Consider the following 15,525-nt stretch of genomic DNA (forward strand, 5'->3'; position numbering starts at 1 on the left):
TCCCGTATGTATGGAGCATTGTTGTCACATTTGGACTGGTGCATCTGCTACTAGTCTTTCGCTTCTGGACAGGGTTCAAAAGAGAGTCGCCAACCTAATAGGTCCTGAACTGTCAGCCAAGCTTCAACCTCTGTCCCATCAACAGTATTTTAATGGTAGATGCTCCAACAAACTATAACTTGTAACCCTCAACGGAAATACCTCTGACAAACCTGACAAGCAGCAAAGTCCAACCCCTTCACAGTAGAGATCCCCAGATGTCAGAAAGCCTTCTACTCTAATGGTTTCTTCCTCAGAACTGCTAAACTTTGGAATTCCCTTTCGGATTTCTGCTTCCCTGACTGTATGGATATGCAGAAGTTCAAGTGTAATGTAAACAGTCATCTTGCTGCTCAACTCCCTACATAGTATCCCTGCAATTTATGTCCCAGATAGTAGCCCACTACATCAAAGTGGCACTGTAACTTGTTTGGGGTGAAAAAAAAATTAAATAAAATAAAATAAATACTTACGTGTCATGGGAAAATTAATATAAATTCAAAAAATTCTAACAATAATTGATTTACAAGAAAAAATAATTACAAGAAAAAATAGAATTTCTCGAATTATCAAGTTTTATCAAATGTTTTAATGTGGAAGAACTGTATGATCACTTCAGTATGGCAAGCAAGGGAGATAACCCTTGACTTAAATCAAGGGTCAGCCATTTTAAACCTGAATATCATTGTGGATAATTTTTTTGTTAAAAATATACCTAGCACAACTACTGGATCATTTTTCATAATTTTTGGAATTTATACTAATTTCAACATAACATGCAAGTATATAATAATGTTTTCACCTGAAATGAGTTGGTAAAAATCACTAAGGTCAGCAAGCACAAAAAAAAATTTTTCTTTTTTTTTTTTTTTTTTCATTCATGTCTATTCAATTTCAGTTATTTAAAAAAAATTTTTTTTTTTTGATAATCATCTTTTATTTTTTTACAATAATATTGATGATGATGATGGTGATGATGGTTTTTGAATGGGCCATGCTATAAAACTGAACACCTTTTTTATCTTCTGGAGATCATGAGAAAAGTGAGAAAACTTATCTACAAAAAAAATAAAAAATAAAATAAAAAATTAAAAAAATAAAAAATAAAATAAAAAATAAAAAAAATAAAAAATAAAAACTGTCCGCGCTTATACAGTAGGGGGCACATATGAAAATTGCATTCCAAGTAAAGACATAATTATTCAATATTTTTACACATGCAAAAAATAAATATCCTCACTAAAAGTTCAGAAAAATTATTGAGTAAAAGTTTTGCAACATAGCACGGACACACGTATGCAAATGTATGCGAAATGACGTCACTGGTAAAGAGAAAGACTATAAAAAGGAGAAAGAGCAAGTTAGAAAAGATGATCACGTTAGAGATGTGGATGACGTTTGAGAGCATGCTCGAGTAGACGATCATGTGAAGGACATCACAGCGGTAACAAGAGAATGAGGAAATAAACATCATTGTACAACAAAAAAGCGAGTTGAAGTTTTTTTCTATTCTGTGTCTGCGACTGAGGCTACAATGTGTTGGTTCCCAGACGTTACAATTTAACTAACGAGAAAAATAATTTTTTTCTATTTTGCCGGTCCGCTATTTGTTATTATTTGGTTAAATAAACAGATTGACTTATCTCTCCACGTTTTGTGGGATTTCTGCTCTTAGCATTGGCAGATTGGCAAAATACAAAAACTGATTTTTGTATTTAAAATTATATGCAATGATTTTTGGCATACGCCAACTGTTTAACATCTTGTCCACACTGTTATATCAAAGTTAAACTTGGCATCTCAAAATCAGGCAAAAGAAGAAATTTGATGCGTGTGGTTCCAAGTTCCTTAGAAGGATTCTACGGATCCAATATAGCGATCGAATTACCAACCAGGAAGTCAAAGATCGCATTAACCAACAGGTACTATCGTTAATAATCTGCAAACAACGTCAAGACTGGTTTAAATATACTCTAAGGTGGGCTCCAGAAAGAATTACCAATCAAGTGCCTCAATAGACCCTTGACGAAAAATAAAGAGAAAGACAAAAAAAAAAAAATGAACCAGAAGCAGACTATTGTCATTTAATGCTGTCGTCAAAGATTAATCATATACGATTAGTTGAACACAAGTCCATCCACCTGCTATTTTAGAGACTCCATCCAAGAGATCTTTTTAAGATTCTAACTGTCTTTTTAAGCACAATTTTATGTCTTCAAGAAGAAACTGTACTAACCAACAAATAGTATCGTTAATAATCTTGCTACAATATATCAGAGCGTCTCCATTTACACTGAACATCTACAGAAAGCCAACATCAATATATTATATATGAATGAGTCCCCCGTGGAATTTCCACAGGTCTCGTTAGTTCATTATGATTTTTGTTGGCATTTGTTTCTGCAATATCTTTCTATTAAGAATTCCTTCTAGAAGGATATAGGGTATCTAACTGGAGGGAATCCAAATAATACAGATAATCAATCCTCATTTACAATATTCAGAAACAAAACTCCAACCAAGAGGGCTTTTTAAGGTTCTAACTGTCCTTTTAAGTGCAATTTCTGTATCGAAAAAGTAAGAGACCACACTAACCAATAAGTAGTATCACCAATAATCTACAAACGATGTCTAGGCTGATTTGGATATATCCCTAGTTTAACTTGAGAGAAGATTGCTAATCAAGTGCTCCAAATGACCTTTAATTGAAAAAAGATGAAAACTAAAAATGAAAAGAGTGCAGAAAATCAAGAGAAATTGGATTGCAACGAAAAAAAAAACAAAAAAACTGGAAGATTGCTGTAGATCTGGCTACAGATTAAAAACAGTGGTATACTTGGTATACTTGGTATACTATACTGGCTCATGCCGAATTTTAAGTAAATTTGCATCTCTTTTGCATTCAATTGATCGGGTATATCCGCCAAATAATTTTTGAGATTATCATCGGATCGGTGGTTAAAATTCTATCCCATCAAGTGCAAGTGTTTGTATCTGTCTTGCACTTGGTTCACCAGGTATATTTGCTAAGTAGTTTTTGAATTTTTTTTTTTTTTTTTACAAGTCCAGTTGCTCCTATAATTACTAGAATGATGGAGATCTTCCCAAGATTCCAGTTTCTTTTCATGTTGTACATAAGATATTAGTATTTCGTTATCATTTCTCTGATTTGTTTAAGCCAGCATCATTAAAGAGTCTGATTACGCATAGCCTATATGAGTGTATATCCGACAGTTAGACACAATCAACCGAGAACCACATTACTCTACATAAAAACATATAAGATATCAATGGATATATACCTGAGAATCAAAACAAGGAAAAGAATATGCTGTTGTCCTATCCCTAATAATAATTATTGTTTTGACTCTTGAGTGTGTATCCGTTGATATCTTATAGGTTTTTATATAGACTGATGTGGTTCTTGGTCGATTAACTGTCTGATTGTATCGGATATATACTCGAGAGTCAAAACAATGAAAAGAATATGCTGTTGTCATAGCCCTAGTAATAACTTTCCTAATTTGGGTCAGGATACATAATTGTTTAATACATAATACGTTGAAGAATGTTTACTCAGAATGCAATTTTCATAATTTGTATAAATACAAAAATATCAGATATTGGCACAAATAAACTTGATGAGGTCATTCATTATCAGAAAATGATGTGTAATTCTCAGTTTAGTTGTTCATTTCACAAAAGTCCGGCTGATGTAATGCCTGGCCTTCTACAGATGTTTTTTTTTTTTAAACTTGGGAATCTTCAACTCAAACATGGGATCTTTATGTCAAAATGAGGAAGCCATGCATAATTTTGAACTGAATGTTTTAATACACAGGGTAGATTGTTCCCATTCTACCTGGCATGACCAGCATGTTTAGTTATAACTGCTTGTAATAAGGATTGAACTTTCAACCTGCAGAAGACTTGCTTTTAGAACTGACTAGCAGGGTTACCTGGCATTGGCCGGGGCTACCTCCTTCCCTGTTTTCATCCCTCTTTTTCTTTTTCTCTGCACCCCCTATTCCTCTCTCTGAACACGCACACATGCCAACTTGTTTTTATAAATTCAACCTGCAGAAGACTATCACTTTCAGAACTCATTATCAGGGCTACCCGGCATTGTCCAGGGGGGGGGGGGGGAAGATGTAACATATTTCGAATAAAACTTGTATTTCTCGATCTCTATCTTTAACCCTTTCCTCCTTCCCCTGTTTTCATCTCTCCCACTTCCCTTCTTTTTTTTTTTTCACCCAGCCCATTCCTCTCTCTTTGAACACACACATATATATCAACTCGTTTTCATAGATCCCTCAAAGAATGAGTCGGCAGAATGAAGTTCGTGCCTTGATTAAAAACTTGGAATTACTTCCTCTTGGTTAGTACATAAGCTGGCTGGTAAGCTGCCCACTCTGCCCCCTCTTAGCTAAATCTGTACCAATTTAGGATACAAGCATGAGTATTTTTTTCTCTAAATTTTAGCTATTATTCATCTGCGGCAATGCCGATCAAGAAGATACCAACTATGTAGGTGTTTGTTTAGCTGTGTTTTGGTTTTAACCAGACATACAAGTATACAGACATAGGCCTAACATCCTCAACCATGCCATGAGGTCATTGGTCCAATGTCTATATAAAAGTAATAAGTAAAAATCACGCAAATTAACATGTCATGGATAACAGAATGAAAACAATCTACGAATCAGTAAATTAAAACGTTCAGTGTGAAATTCTGTAAAAGTTTGCAAGTTCGACTAGAAGGTTCCCTAGTTCAAAATGACGTGTCAATTTTAAATTAATTTGGGCAAACTTATCGACTCGGGGAAGTTGTGTGTACGTGTCGACTTTTGGAGGCATTCGTTCCGAAATGCATTAAAAATGCGTTAAAAGCACTGTACAAAATGAAGATCTTTTTAATTGCATTTTTTTTAAATGAAATTAAAAAAAAATTGTGTTGTTAGTTTGATGGAACTTTAAAAAGCACAACTGATTCTGAGCAGGTCACATGGAGAAAAATTAGTAATTTTATTTTTTCAGTGAAGCTGGCAAGCAACTGGAGTACCTGAGGGATTAAGGCTTCTTATATGTTTATACGGTACTTGTACAGTTTAATCACTACATTAAAAAAATGAAAATATCGAAAAAGGTTATATTGTACATATCCGTTTTGGACTGAAGATCTCCGAAAAAAAAAAAAAAAATTCACTTAATTTGATTGAATAGTTTGTTTTTTTTACAGCAAAAAAAAAACGTTTTTATGAGAGCGCGTTGAAGTCAGCTATCTTGGAATCTTTTGAACATGCCACGGGGAGATAACTCCAGTTAAAGCGCCGACACTCCCTCCCCATCTTTATTACTAGCTTTTCTTCCTAAAAATCGAACCTTTTGCTCAGTATCATAACAAATAGTTTTTTTGCTGTAAAAAAGAAACTACTTGATGAAATTAAGTGAATTTTTTTTTCAGAGGACTTCATTCCAGAACGGATACGTACAATATAACCATTTTCGATATTTTCATTTTTTAATGTCTTGATTAAACTGTACAAGTACCGTTTGTACATACGAGTTTTCTCTTTTTTATATCACTGTATAACTAATTTTGCGTCATCTTTATATATATATATATATATATATATATATGTGTGTAAAGTATAGTATTAAAGTTGATAAGGATACAATTACTTTAGCAAATAAACCTATTAAGATAGAAGCTCTACGCAGTTAAGTGGAGCAATTAATGTAAGAAGTGAGAGATGAGATGTAGGTAGAAATAAGGTAGAAGGTCAGATGTTTTTCCCACAGACATTGTTTGACCAACAGTCTAAAGTTTGGACTACAGAAGAACACCGGGATTAAAAAATTGTAACAAAATACACGTGTAGATAATCAAATAACATTATATAGAACATCGCAAGACGGGGCAAATCCTGTAACCAGGGTCTGAAAAGACATTGTATTCCGCATCGTAGCCTGAAAACACTGTATTCTAGGGCCACGGTATCCCGGGTTTCTACTTTATTTTTCCTTTTTTATGTTTATATTTTTTTATATAATTTTATATTTCTTTATATATTTTTTCTCTGCTGCTTTTCTTTATGTATTTTTTTGTATTGTTTTTTTTTTGTATTTCTGCTGCATTCCCTACTCTCCCATATACGTCACTTTTTCTTCCATCGTATTTTCTTACCCGACGCATATATTCTTTCTCATTTTTGAGCTAATGTTGTTAAGCAAGCTATATTTCTAGATTTATAATTCAGGCTCTTTCTCCTCTTCTGATGAGAAGCATTCAGCTTTGAAATGCCATGGCCTAAAGATGTTCTTTTATTTATTTTTTTTTTTTTTCTGTCTTCCTTATTGATTTGATGAGTAAAAATTTGTTATTCAACTCCAAACGCATCGCTCACTTCTTCATACGTACATGTTATACGCACATACGGGCACAGGATTATGCAAAAATAGATATACAGTGATAAAAATGGGGAAAGACGTACATATTATTTTCTGCATTCATCATGTATACACATAAATGCTGTGTAAACATAATGTTTCTTAAACTATGGTCATTAATTTCAGGGGGAGGTAACTTTTCAGGGGAGGTAATTTTTCAGGGGAGGTAATTTAAAATGAAACCTTTCCTATAATTCAATAACTCTAGTGTTATTTATTCTGCACTTTAAATCACCAATTTCTCGGCTGACATTGTTGTCAAAACTTCCGACTTCCTAACGCAACGATTTTTCAAGCTGACCTTCCACACGTCCGAGTAAGCAACACGCCTTCTCTCAACTCGCCTGATGCTCACTTCACGTTCGTTTTTATAGACCAGTCTCATTTGCATAAAAATTCAGTCGCGTGATTATTCACCATAAAACAAACTGTCTCGCCATGTTAATTTTTCCTTTCTTTCTTTTTCATTTCGTTCCACGACCGACCCTTTGAATCATGCACACGTTAGTCAAGTAAGTCACGCGTTTCCCTACAAAATTACAACAGATTAATATTAAAGATATGTAAAGTAAGTTATTAGGACCCTTGAAGTGGGGAGTTGTGCAGAGAGATGTTTGTTCACATTACATTTAAATTAATTGTATTTTCTAATTTTCAAGTGTATATTCTTTAGTGCTTGTGCAGAATAATATTAAAGATAGGTCATGTAAAGAATACTTATATTAATTATTTCTTCAGTAAAAAGAAAAAAAAAAAAAAGAAAAGAAAAAAAGAAAAAAGAAAAAAGAAAAAGAAAAAAAGAAAAAAAAGAAAAAAAGAAAAAAAAGAAAAAAAGAAAAAAAAGAAAAAAAGAAAAAAGAAAAAAAAGAAAAAAAAGAAAAAGAAAAAAGAAAAAGAAAAAGAAAAAAAAAAGAAAGAAAAAAAAGAAAAAAAAGAAAAAAAGAAAAAAAAAAGAAAAAAAAAGAAAAAAAGAAAAAAAAAAAAAAAAGAAAAGAAAAAAAGAAAAAAAAAGAAAAAAAAGAAAAAAAAAGAAAGAAAAACAGTGTTATGATCACCTTTTATAGAGATGACCGTGTACGTTTCTTGAATACTATTAGTTGTGTTCAATAGATTTGATACCCAAGCATAGCTGGGTTAATCTGCTAGTATACACATCTTTTACGCAAAATCGATCCGAACCTCTCAGTAATTATACAGGTTTAGTTTCATAGCATAGCCCGATTCTAGTCACGCCGTTGGTTGGTCTCTCCAATTCTGTACAACCTCGAGAATTGGTTTAATTACAGCGGCTGGCTGCTTGTACATCATGTGATGATCGGCACCGTTGACAATGATGTGGTTGGCACCGCTGAAGTATTTCTGGATCAGCATCCGTTCTCCTCGTATCCAAGCCTTATAAAAAAGAAAAAGAAATTATTATATTTTTTAATTTCCAGTTCCAAGTTTACATCTGTTAAAAATTTTCATTTTCCACAAGCAAGGCAAATTACCACTGAAACATAAGATTACTGCAAATTAGGGGCTATAACTATAGGGGCATTTTAAGTGGGGAGTTTATATATATATATATATATATATATATATATATATATATATATATATATATATATATATATATATACATACACTCTTTTAATTTGCTTTTACATGAGCAGTAATGTGTTGCTACACAGTCATAAACATGTTTCAATTTTCTAATATTTAGTAACTAGAGACCTCTTCAGGCAATCATGCTTATATTTGAAAATAACATCAAATTTATATATATATATATATATATATATTATATATATAGGGGTCATCTCCAAAAAGATGTTATAAAAAAGCCTGAAGTCAAAATGGCAGTTCTTGTAACCACACTGAGTCGGTCAGACTTTAGAAAGTAGTACGAATGTTAAGAGAATGGACTTTTTAAATTCCTATATATATATTATACACAGGATTTACGCTGGAGTCCCTTAGGGATTTCATCTTGGGCCCACCCTGATCTACATAAATGATCTCCCAATCATATCCTAAGATCATTTGCAGACATTTCTGCAGACAACACTACCATTTATAGCAACACTTCAAAGACCGTAAATGACCAAGTTCTCTCTGATTCTCTCTCCTTTGATCTTGATCATGTGGCACAATGGGGAAAAGAGTGGCTGGTTAATTTTAATGCATCTAAAACCCACGTTTTAGTTTTTTATCATCAACATTCTGATACCAGTCTGACATCAATCGAAATGAACAGTTCTCGTCTTGGGGAGGCTCCATGTTATGACAAGCTCCTGGGCTTGACCATTACTCCTGATATGAAATGGAACACGTACATCAAATCTGTTGCCAAGGTCGCTGCGAATACGGTGGTATCCTTCTATCGATCCAGTTGATATCTCACTGCTGATGCAATTCTCTATATATATAAGAGCCAGGTACGTCCAAGGAAGGAGTACTGTTGCCACATAAGGGCAGGTCAATTTGCAACTTTAAGACCGTAAATGACCAAGTTCTCTCTTTACAGTAATTCACGTTTAAAAAAAAAAGAAAAAAAAAAAAAAACCTACCGATTTACTAAAATCTTTCTTAAATTATGTTCATTAATTTTCAGGGGAGGTAATTTTTCAGGGGAAGATAATTCAAAATAAAAACTTTCTTTTAAATTACAACTGATTAATATGCAAAGTAACTTATTAGAGACCTATATCTACAGGAGCATCATGTAATTTGATTAAGCATTTTTATTTTTATAAAGAAAATCATTTGTAAACAATTACTGGGAATTCATAGGCATTACAACATAAATAAATCTCGCAAGTTTTAATTATGTTGACTTGTTTCTTGAGACTGTTTTCAAAATGGTGTCATGAGATAATTGTTCCTCGGTAAGCCATAAAATTTGATGTTATTGTTTAAAAATAAAACTACTTGATCAATTTACATGATTTTTGGCGTATATTTTCTTCCCATAATAGATACACACATCATACAGATTATTCTTTAATTTTGTTTTTTCTTTTTGTTTAATATAATGGGAATTCTGAACACAAAAATTTATAGGGATTTTTCTTAATCCATTTATCTTTCTGCTTCTCATAACATCTGTTCTCTCTATCAATCCAGACATTTTCTCAAACCTGAAGCTATTTTCTATCTCTACAAATCGACTATCAAACCATGTATGGAATACTGTTGTCATATTTGGGCTGGTGAATCTCTGTCCAATTTGAAGGTTCTTGATAAACTGCAGAAACGTATCTGTAATTTTCTTCTTCACTGCAACCTCTCTCTCTCACAGACGTGATGTTGCTAGTCTCAGTCTTTTCTACAAATACTATTATGACATGTGTTCCTCAGCATTGTGTGATTTATTCCCGGCTTCCTTTGTTCCAGCTCGGTTGACTCGTTGGTCTAGTGGTCTCCATTAATTCACCGTTTTAATACCTCATTGTAATACACCTTATTCCAGTAGCATCTTTGCAAGGACTGTAGGGTTGTGAAACTCTCTTACTGCTCACTGTTTCCTTCTAGTTATAGCATTGGTCTTTTCAATATTAAAGTCAATAGGCATCTCCTGTCTCTGTACTAATCAGAATTTGTTCTTGTTAGCTCCTTACATCAAGTGGCTTCCTACCTTGTTTTGAGCGATTTAAGCTGTGAGAAATCAACTCTAAAACTTCTTGGTTTTTCTTACTCATCAAATCTTTCTTGAAGTCCATATATAAAATCCATTGCTCTTTCTGCTTCTCGTAAAAATCGCTTCTCTCTATTGCTCTAAACACTTTCTCGCACCTGAGGTTATTCTCTAGCTTACAAATCTAGTATCCGACCATGTATGGAGTACTGCTGTCATGTTTGGGTTTGTGAATCTGTGTCCCATTTGAAGGTTCCTGATAAATTGCAGAAACGTGTCTATGATTTTATTGGACCAGCACTTTTTTCTTCACTATAACCCCTCTCTCAAAGACGTGATGTTGCTAGTACCAGTCTTTTCTACAAATACTATTATGTCATGTGTTCCTCAGAACAGTCTGATCTATTCCTAGCCACTTTTGTTCTAGCTTGTTTGACTCCTTGGTCTAGAAGTCTCCATCAATTCACGGTTTTAATACTTTATTGTAGCTTCCTATTCAATTGGCTTTTTCTCCTAAGGACTGTAAGGTTGTGGAACTCTGTTCCTGTTCAGTTTTCCTTCTACCTACAACCTTGTTTTTTTTTTTTAATACTAAGGTCAATAGGCATCGCCTGTCTTTGTGATAATCATCTTTCGTTCTTGTTAGCTCCTTACATCAAGTGGTGGTGCTGGATATGACCTTAAACTTATATCCGATGGTGAGGTCCCAGCTTGTAGGCTTTGGGGAGTGTGGAGCCACCCCTTAATTGCCATTGCTCCCAGGTTCACTCTGACCCGGAGTGGTAGTACCTGTTAGGGTCCCAATTATGGTTAAATAGAAACCGACTTAAAAAAAAATATATTCTATTAAAAACTTTTTCTTCAAAAATCACTGGATTCGACATTAAATAACCTTAAAAGAGTTGATACGCCGTAAAACAAAAACAACCATTACATTAAGTGGCTTTATGCATTGTCTCGAGTGATTTCCACAAAAAATGTTTGTCCATATTACATTTAAATTAATTGTATTTTTTAATTTTTCAGTTTCAGGTGTATTTTTTTTTGTGTTTGTTCAGAATTCCCATTATATTAAACAAAAAGAAAACAAAACAAAATTAAAGAATAATCTGTATGATGCGTATATCCATTATGGAAAGAAAATATCATACACCAAAAATCAAGTAAATTGATCAAGTAGTTTTATTTTTAAACAATAACATCAAATTTTATGGCTAACCGAGGAACAATTATCTCATGACACCATTTTATATAATAAATATGTTTATCAAAGTATGAAAATAAAATTATTGAAATCCATATCATAAAATTTTCAAACATCATAAAAAAAAAATATGCATTCAATGCATAATAAAAAATGAAGGAACTGATTTGCCTTGTCACCACATTCGTTAGAGCTCTGCAGAAAATTAGGAAATATGTTAGCTGCCTTTAACCGAAGTGTTAAATAATTATGTTAATCAATGCAGTTATTAATGGTGCAATGGATAAAGGCACTGCATTACATATTATATTCAAACTAGCAGGGTGAGCCAATATTGCCCAGAATCGAATGATGATCAACAAATGTTTCACACATATTTTTATTGTCATCAAAATAGATGATATAGCCTATTTTTCGATCAAATCAATTGATTGCCTGCTCTAATTGGGGACCCATCGTGAGGCACCTGGAGGAAGTTTCAAATGCTTTTCGCAGTGACTAAGTTCACAATATATTGTAGTCTACATTGCACTGTAGAAAACCTGTCGATTTTATAAAATTATTTTTATGTCTAATGGCTTGCATTAAAGGTTAAAATATAAAAGTCAAGTATCATGCTTCAATTGTGCTCTAAACAGAAATATTCATTTTGAAGGCGCCCCTGTTATATCAAAGGACCTAAAAAAATTTTTTTTTTTTTTTAAATTAAAATTGATAAATTTTTGTGATTTTTGGTGTATACCATCTTTATTCCATGACAAGTAAGTACACGATAGAAGTTTTTTTTTCATTTTTGTTTATCGCCACAAGTGCCAATCTAAAAAATAATAGTTTACAACATTATTTTGGACAATTGCCAATTTATCTACTTACATAGCAAAAAAGCATTTTTTTTTTTAATCATAAAATTTTTGAAGTGAAAAAAAAGCATTACAAACCTCGTTTAGCTGCCTTGATAAAGTTTTATCATAATTCTTTCCAGAAATTACAGTCAGAGTCATATTTTTAGGTAAATTTTTCATTATTCGAGCCAATCTGAGATAAGCAAAAATAAATAATTAGAAAAAATAATTAGTAATAAAATAATAATTAAAAAAAAATAAATTACATATGAAAATAAGATATAAATGAATAAAAAGATAAATAAGATTTAAAAAAATATTAATGAATAAATAAATTGGTTGATTGGTTTTACGCCATATCAACCTTATTGGTCATTTGATGCTGAAGTTTTTTTTGTTTTTTTTTTCATATATTATAAGTTTTATGTATCTAGTGTCTGGTGTTCGGTGTCTATGTTTATATAGTTAAATAAGGTAATTTTTTTTTTTTTTTAATTTTGTTGAGTAACCCTGTTATATTCAGATATTTGAGGAGGGTGGTTGGGTCTACATGAGTGAATATGTCCTTTAAAATTTTTTAATTATAAAGATTTAGGCAGCTTATTTTCAGGTTTTCATATCTTGTCAGTATATGATTGACTGTGTTTGGCTCCTGGCAGAGTATGCAAAGTGGAGATCTTTTTTTGAGTAGGTAGGAATGTGTGATAGAGGTATGACCTATTCGGAGTCTTGTTATTATAAATTCCTTTTTTCTGGTCATTTTTTTGGTTTGGTTTTTGTTTTCCTATGGTTTCCTTGATTTGGTACAGTTTAAGTACAGGAGCTCTACGACTCTTGCCATATGTTTTTAATATATTTATCAATAGTTTGTTTTAAATCAGGGGATCTTGTTTTTTGGTTGGGGTCAATCTTAATGCTGCTTTTTCTGCTTTGTCAGCTCTATCGTTACCCTTCATGTTGGTATGATTGGGTATCAAAAAAAAAAAAAAAAAAAGTTTCTATTTTTGGAAATATCATCGATTCTATTTAGGATTTTGGTGATTTCATTAAAGAGAAACAGGAAAGTAAAACGACTCACCGTATTTGTGCAATCGACTCGTTTATAAAATGGTGCTCGTCAACAGCTGTACTTAAATGCTTCGGATGACAGAGAAGAAATTTCTAGCAGGAAGAGAAAAAAAAGGAAAACTGAAAAGTCAACAAAACTAATTAAAAAAAAAAGTCATGCAAATGATTGACGTTTTACTAATCTGAGCACAAGAGTATGCTTTATTCAGCCGGCCAGAAAGGCACGATTTATTCAGCCAGCCAGAAGAGCATGCTTTTCTCATCTGGCCACAAAGGCACACTTTGATGTGGAAGGAATTTAGGTAAAGAAAAGAAAAAAAGGAAAAAAAGAAGAGAGAGAAAAGGATTATTAACTTAAGAAAGAAAAAAAAAAAACCAACACTCTACATGGAAAAAGAAGAGGAGTAGAATAGAATGATTTTGGAAGGAGAGAGGAAGATAACGTATGATTATTAGAAGGAAAAAGGAAAATAATAGAGAAGTCACTGAGGTAGATACGGTAATCACAGAGAGAGAGAGAGAGGAGTAGGTGATGCGTCAATAAAAGCAGGAGTTCCAGAATGATTAAGGGATTCCTTTGCATTTTCCTGATGAAACTGTGCCAATGTCAGTCTTAAATTATTTGGATTTTGGGATAGATATTACTAAACAAATTTCGCTCAGAAAACTTAGAAAGAAATGTTAAGTTAAAAACAAAAATCCAAGCCGATCTAGAAACGCTTTTCTCAAGTCAGAAAACTATAACCATCCATTTCCTTTGACTCTATTAGCAATGAACAATCTATATATTAATACGATAGCGTGCGTGTTATTTTGTGCGTCACGCTTACATCTTTTTTCTTCTGATTGACTGTCATTTGATTGTTATGACCGACCATTTATTATAACAAATAATTTTAACAAGAATTCTTCATAAGTTTTGGTTTCGGTTTCAATTCAAGCTGATGTACACAAGTCATGGATATTTTTTTTTTATTTTTAAAATCACAACTTTATAATATATAAGAATTGAGATTAAATTAACTTTTACAGGTTTAACAAAAGGGCTACAATTATATCGTGGGATCTCCATTCACGCTGAACGTCCATAGAATGCCCAGCAGCAATATATTACATATGCAAGATGCCGCTGTGGAATTTCCACACGTCTCGCTAGTATATATATATAATGGAATATTTAATTGTTAATTATTTTTTGCTTTTTTGTGTTTGAAAGTGATTCAGTTTTTCACAGATATCATTCCGATAACTTGTACCAGATGATCGAGCTTGTGAATCAGCAACGGTAGAAAAGTGGCATAATCAACAAACCAGACTTTCCGGTGACGAGGGTTTTCAAACGATGACCTTTTTGTGAGGAAGAACCCACTAGCGACAACCAACAACTGAACGACAAACCTTGAAGATGTCATGGTCTAGTGTGAAACTTGTTGCCACTTTGTGCACCTCAGAGCTAAAACTGACATATGTGCGGTTCCAGCAAGGCTCTGAGTACATTTAAGGAGTCCAAGAGTAGACAATGTTACATTTGTTATCCCTGTGGTTAGGGATCGCATTTAACTTGTAACCACGGTGACTGTGGACAACAATCTGTAGAATTTGTAGTGTTACACGTCCGGCATTCATATGCATCACCAAAACATGCAGCGCATGTTTACATGTGTACTTTGCTAAATCTTCTCCTGTTGCCGTGAGGGGTAAAAACCTGCCATTAAACTCAACTAAGACTTCTAAGACAACTGGCAGTCTAGTCTGAAAGAGAAGATAAGGCCTGGGAAGATACGCCATCCTAGGACTGAACTGAATCATTCCTCATTCCAACAAAAAAATGAGTGATGGTTCAAGTCGGTTCTGGAATTGCCAGATAGCTGCAAACAATGAGGAGGACTTCATGCAGACCAAAAAAAAACCCCAAAAAAACGCTTTGTACGCTCTATACATTAATAAGAACAAACCTTAGTTGGAATATGTACAATGATCAGGTTATGAGGAAACCTGATATAACATAAGCACGGATCTTACTTGTCTATTTTTAACAACTTCGGAGATTTCCTCCACTCTTAAGGGTTGTTCAAGAAGACCAAAGTGGATGGCAATCCTGGAGATCCCAAGGGAGGCACCAAATTGAAGACGCTGCAAATCAGGAACAATTTTTTGAAACCTAAAACAATAAAAAAAAATAAAATAAATAAAAAAACAAGCGAAGTATGCATGGTCCCTCATGAGTGCACATAAAAACAAGGCCGATAGCCATTAGTCGCGTGCTCTCGTGTAATGAATGAATGCGTGAATGTAGGATT

At 33.2% G+C, this 15,525-nt stretch overlaps 1 protein-coding gene across 2 annotated transcripts in view; it reads right to left on the reverse strand.

Moving 5' to 3' along the window:
• Window positions 1-890: 890 nt before the first annotated feature.
• LOC145247507 (uncharacterized protein YbdG-like) overlaps window positions 891-15,525 on the reverse strand; it is a 77,853-nt gene continuing 63,218 nt past the window's right edge. Inside the window, exons 10-14 of one of the 2 annotated variants that reach the window (XM_080109321.1) lie at window positions 15,248-15,386; window positions 13,236-13,318; window positions 12,254-12,350; window positions 7,548-7,884; window positions 891-1,096 (exon numbers count right to left, since the gene is read on the reverse strand). In XM_080109321.1, the coding sequence (XP_079965447.1) occupies window positions 7,720-7,884; window positions 12,254-12,350; window positions 13,236-13,318; window positions 15,248-15,386 (484 nt within the window). In that variant the 3' untranslated portion in view covers window positions 891-1,096; window positions 7,548-7,719. The remainder of the gene's footprint in view (window positions 1,097-7,547; window positions 7,885-12,253; window positions 12,351-13,235; window positions 13,319-15,247; window positions 15,387-15,525) is intronic. The other variant, XM_080109322.1, reaches the window with a different exon arrangement.

The sequence above is a fragment of the Euprymna scolopes genome, chromosome 25 (assembly GCF_053919585.1).
Source record: "Euprymna scolopes isolate OS-2025 chromosome 25, ASM5391958v1, whole genome shotgun sequence".
Lineage (NCBI taxonomy): Eukaryota > Metazoa > Mollusca > Cephalopoda > Sepiida > Sepiolidae > Euprymna > Euprymna scolopes.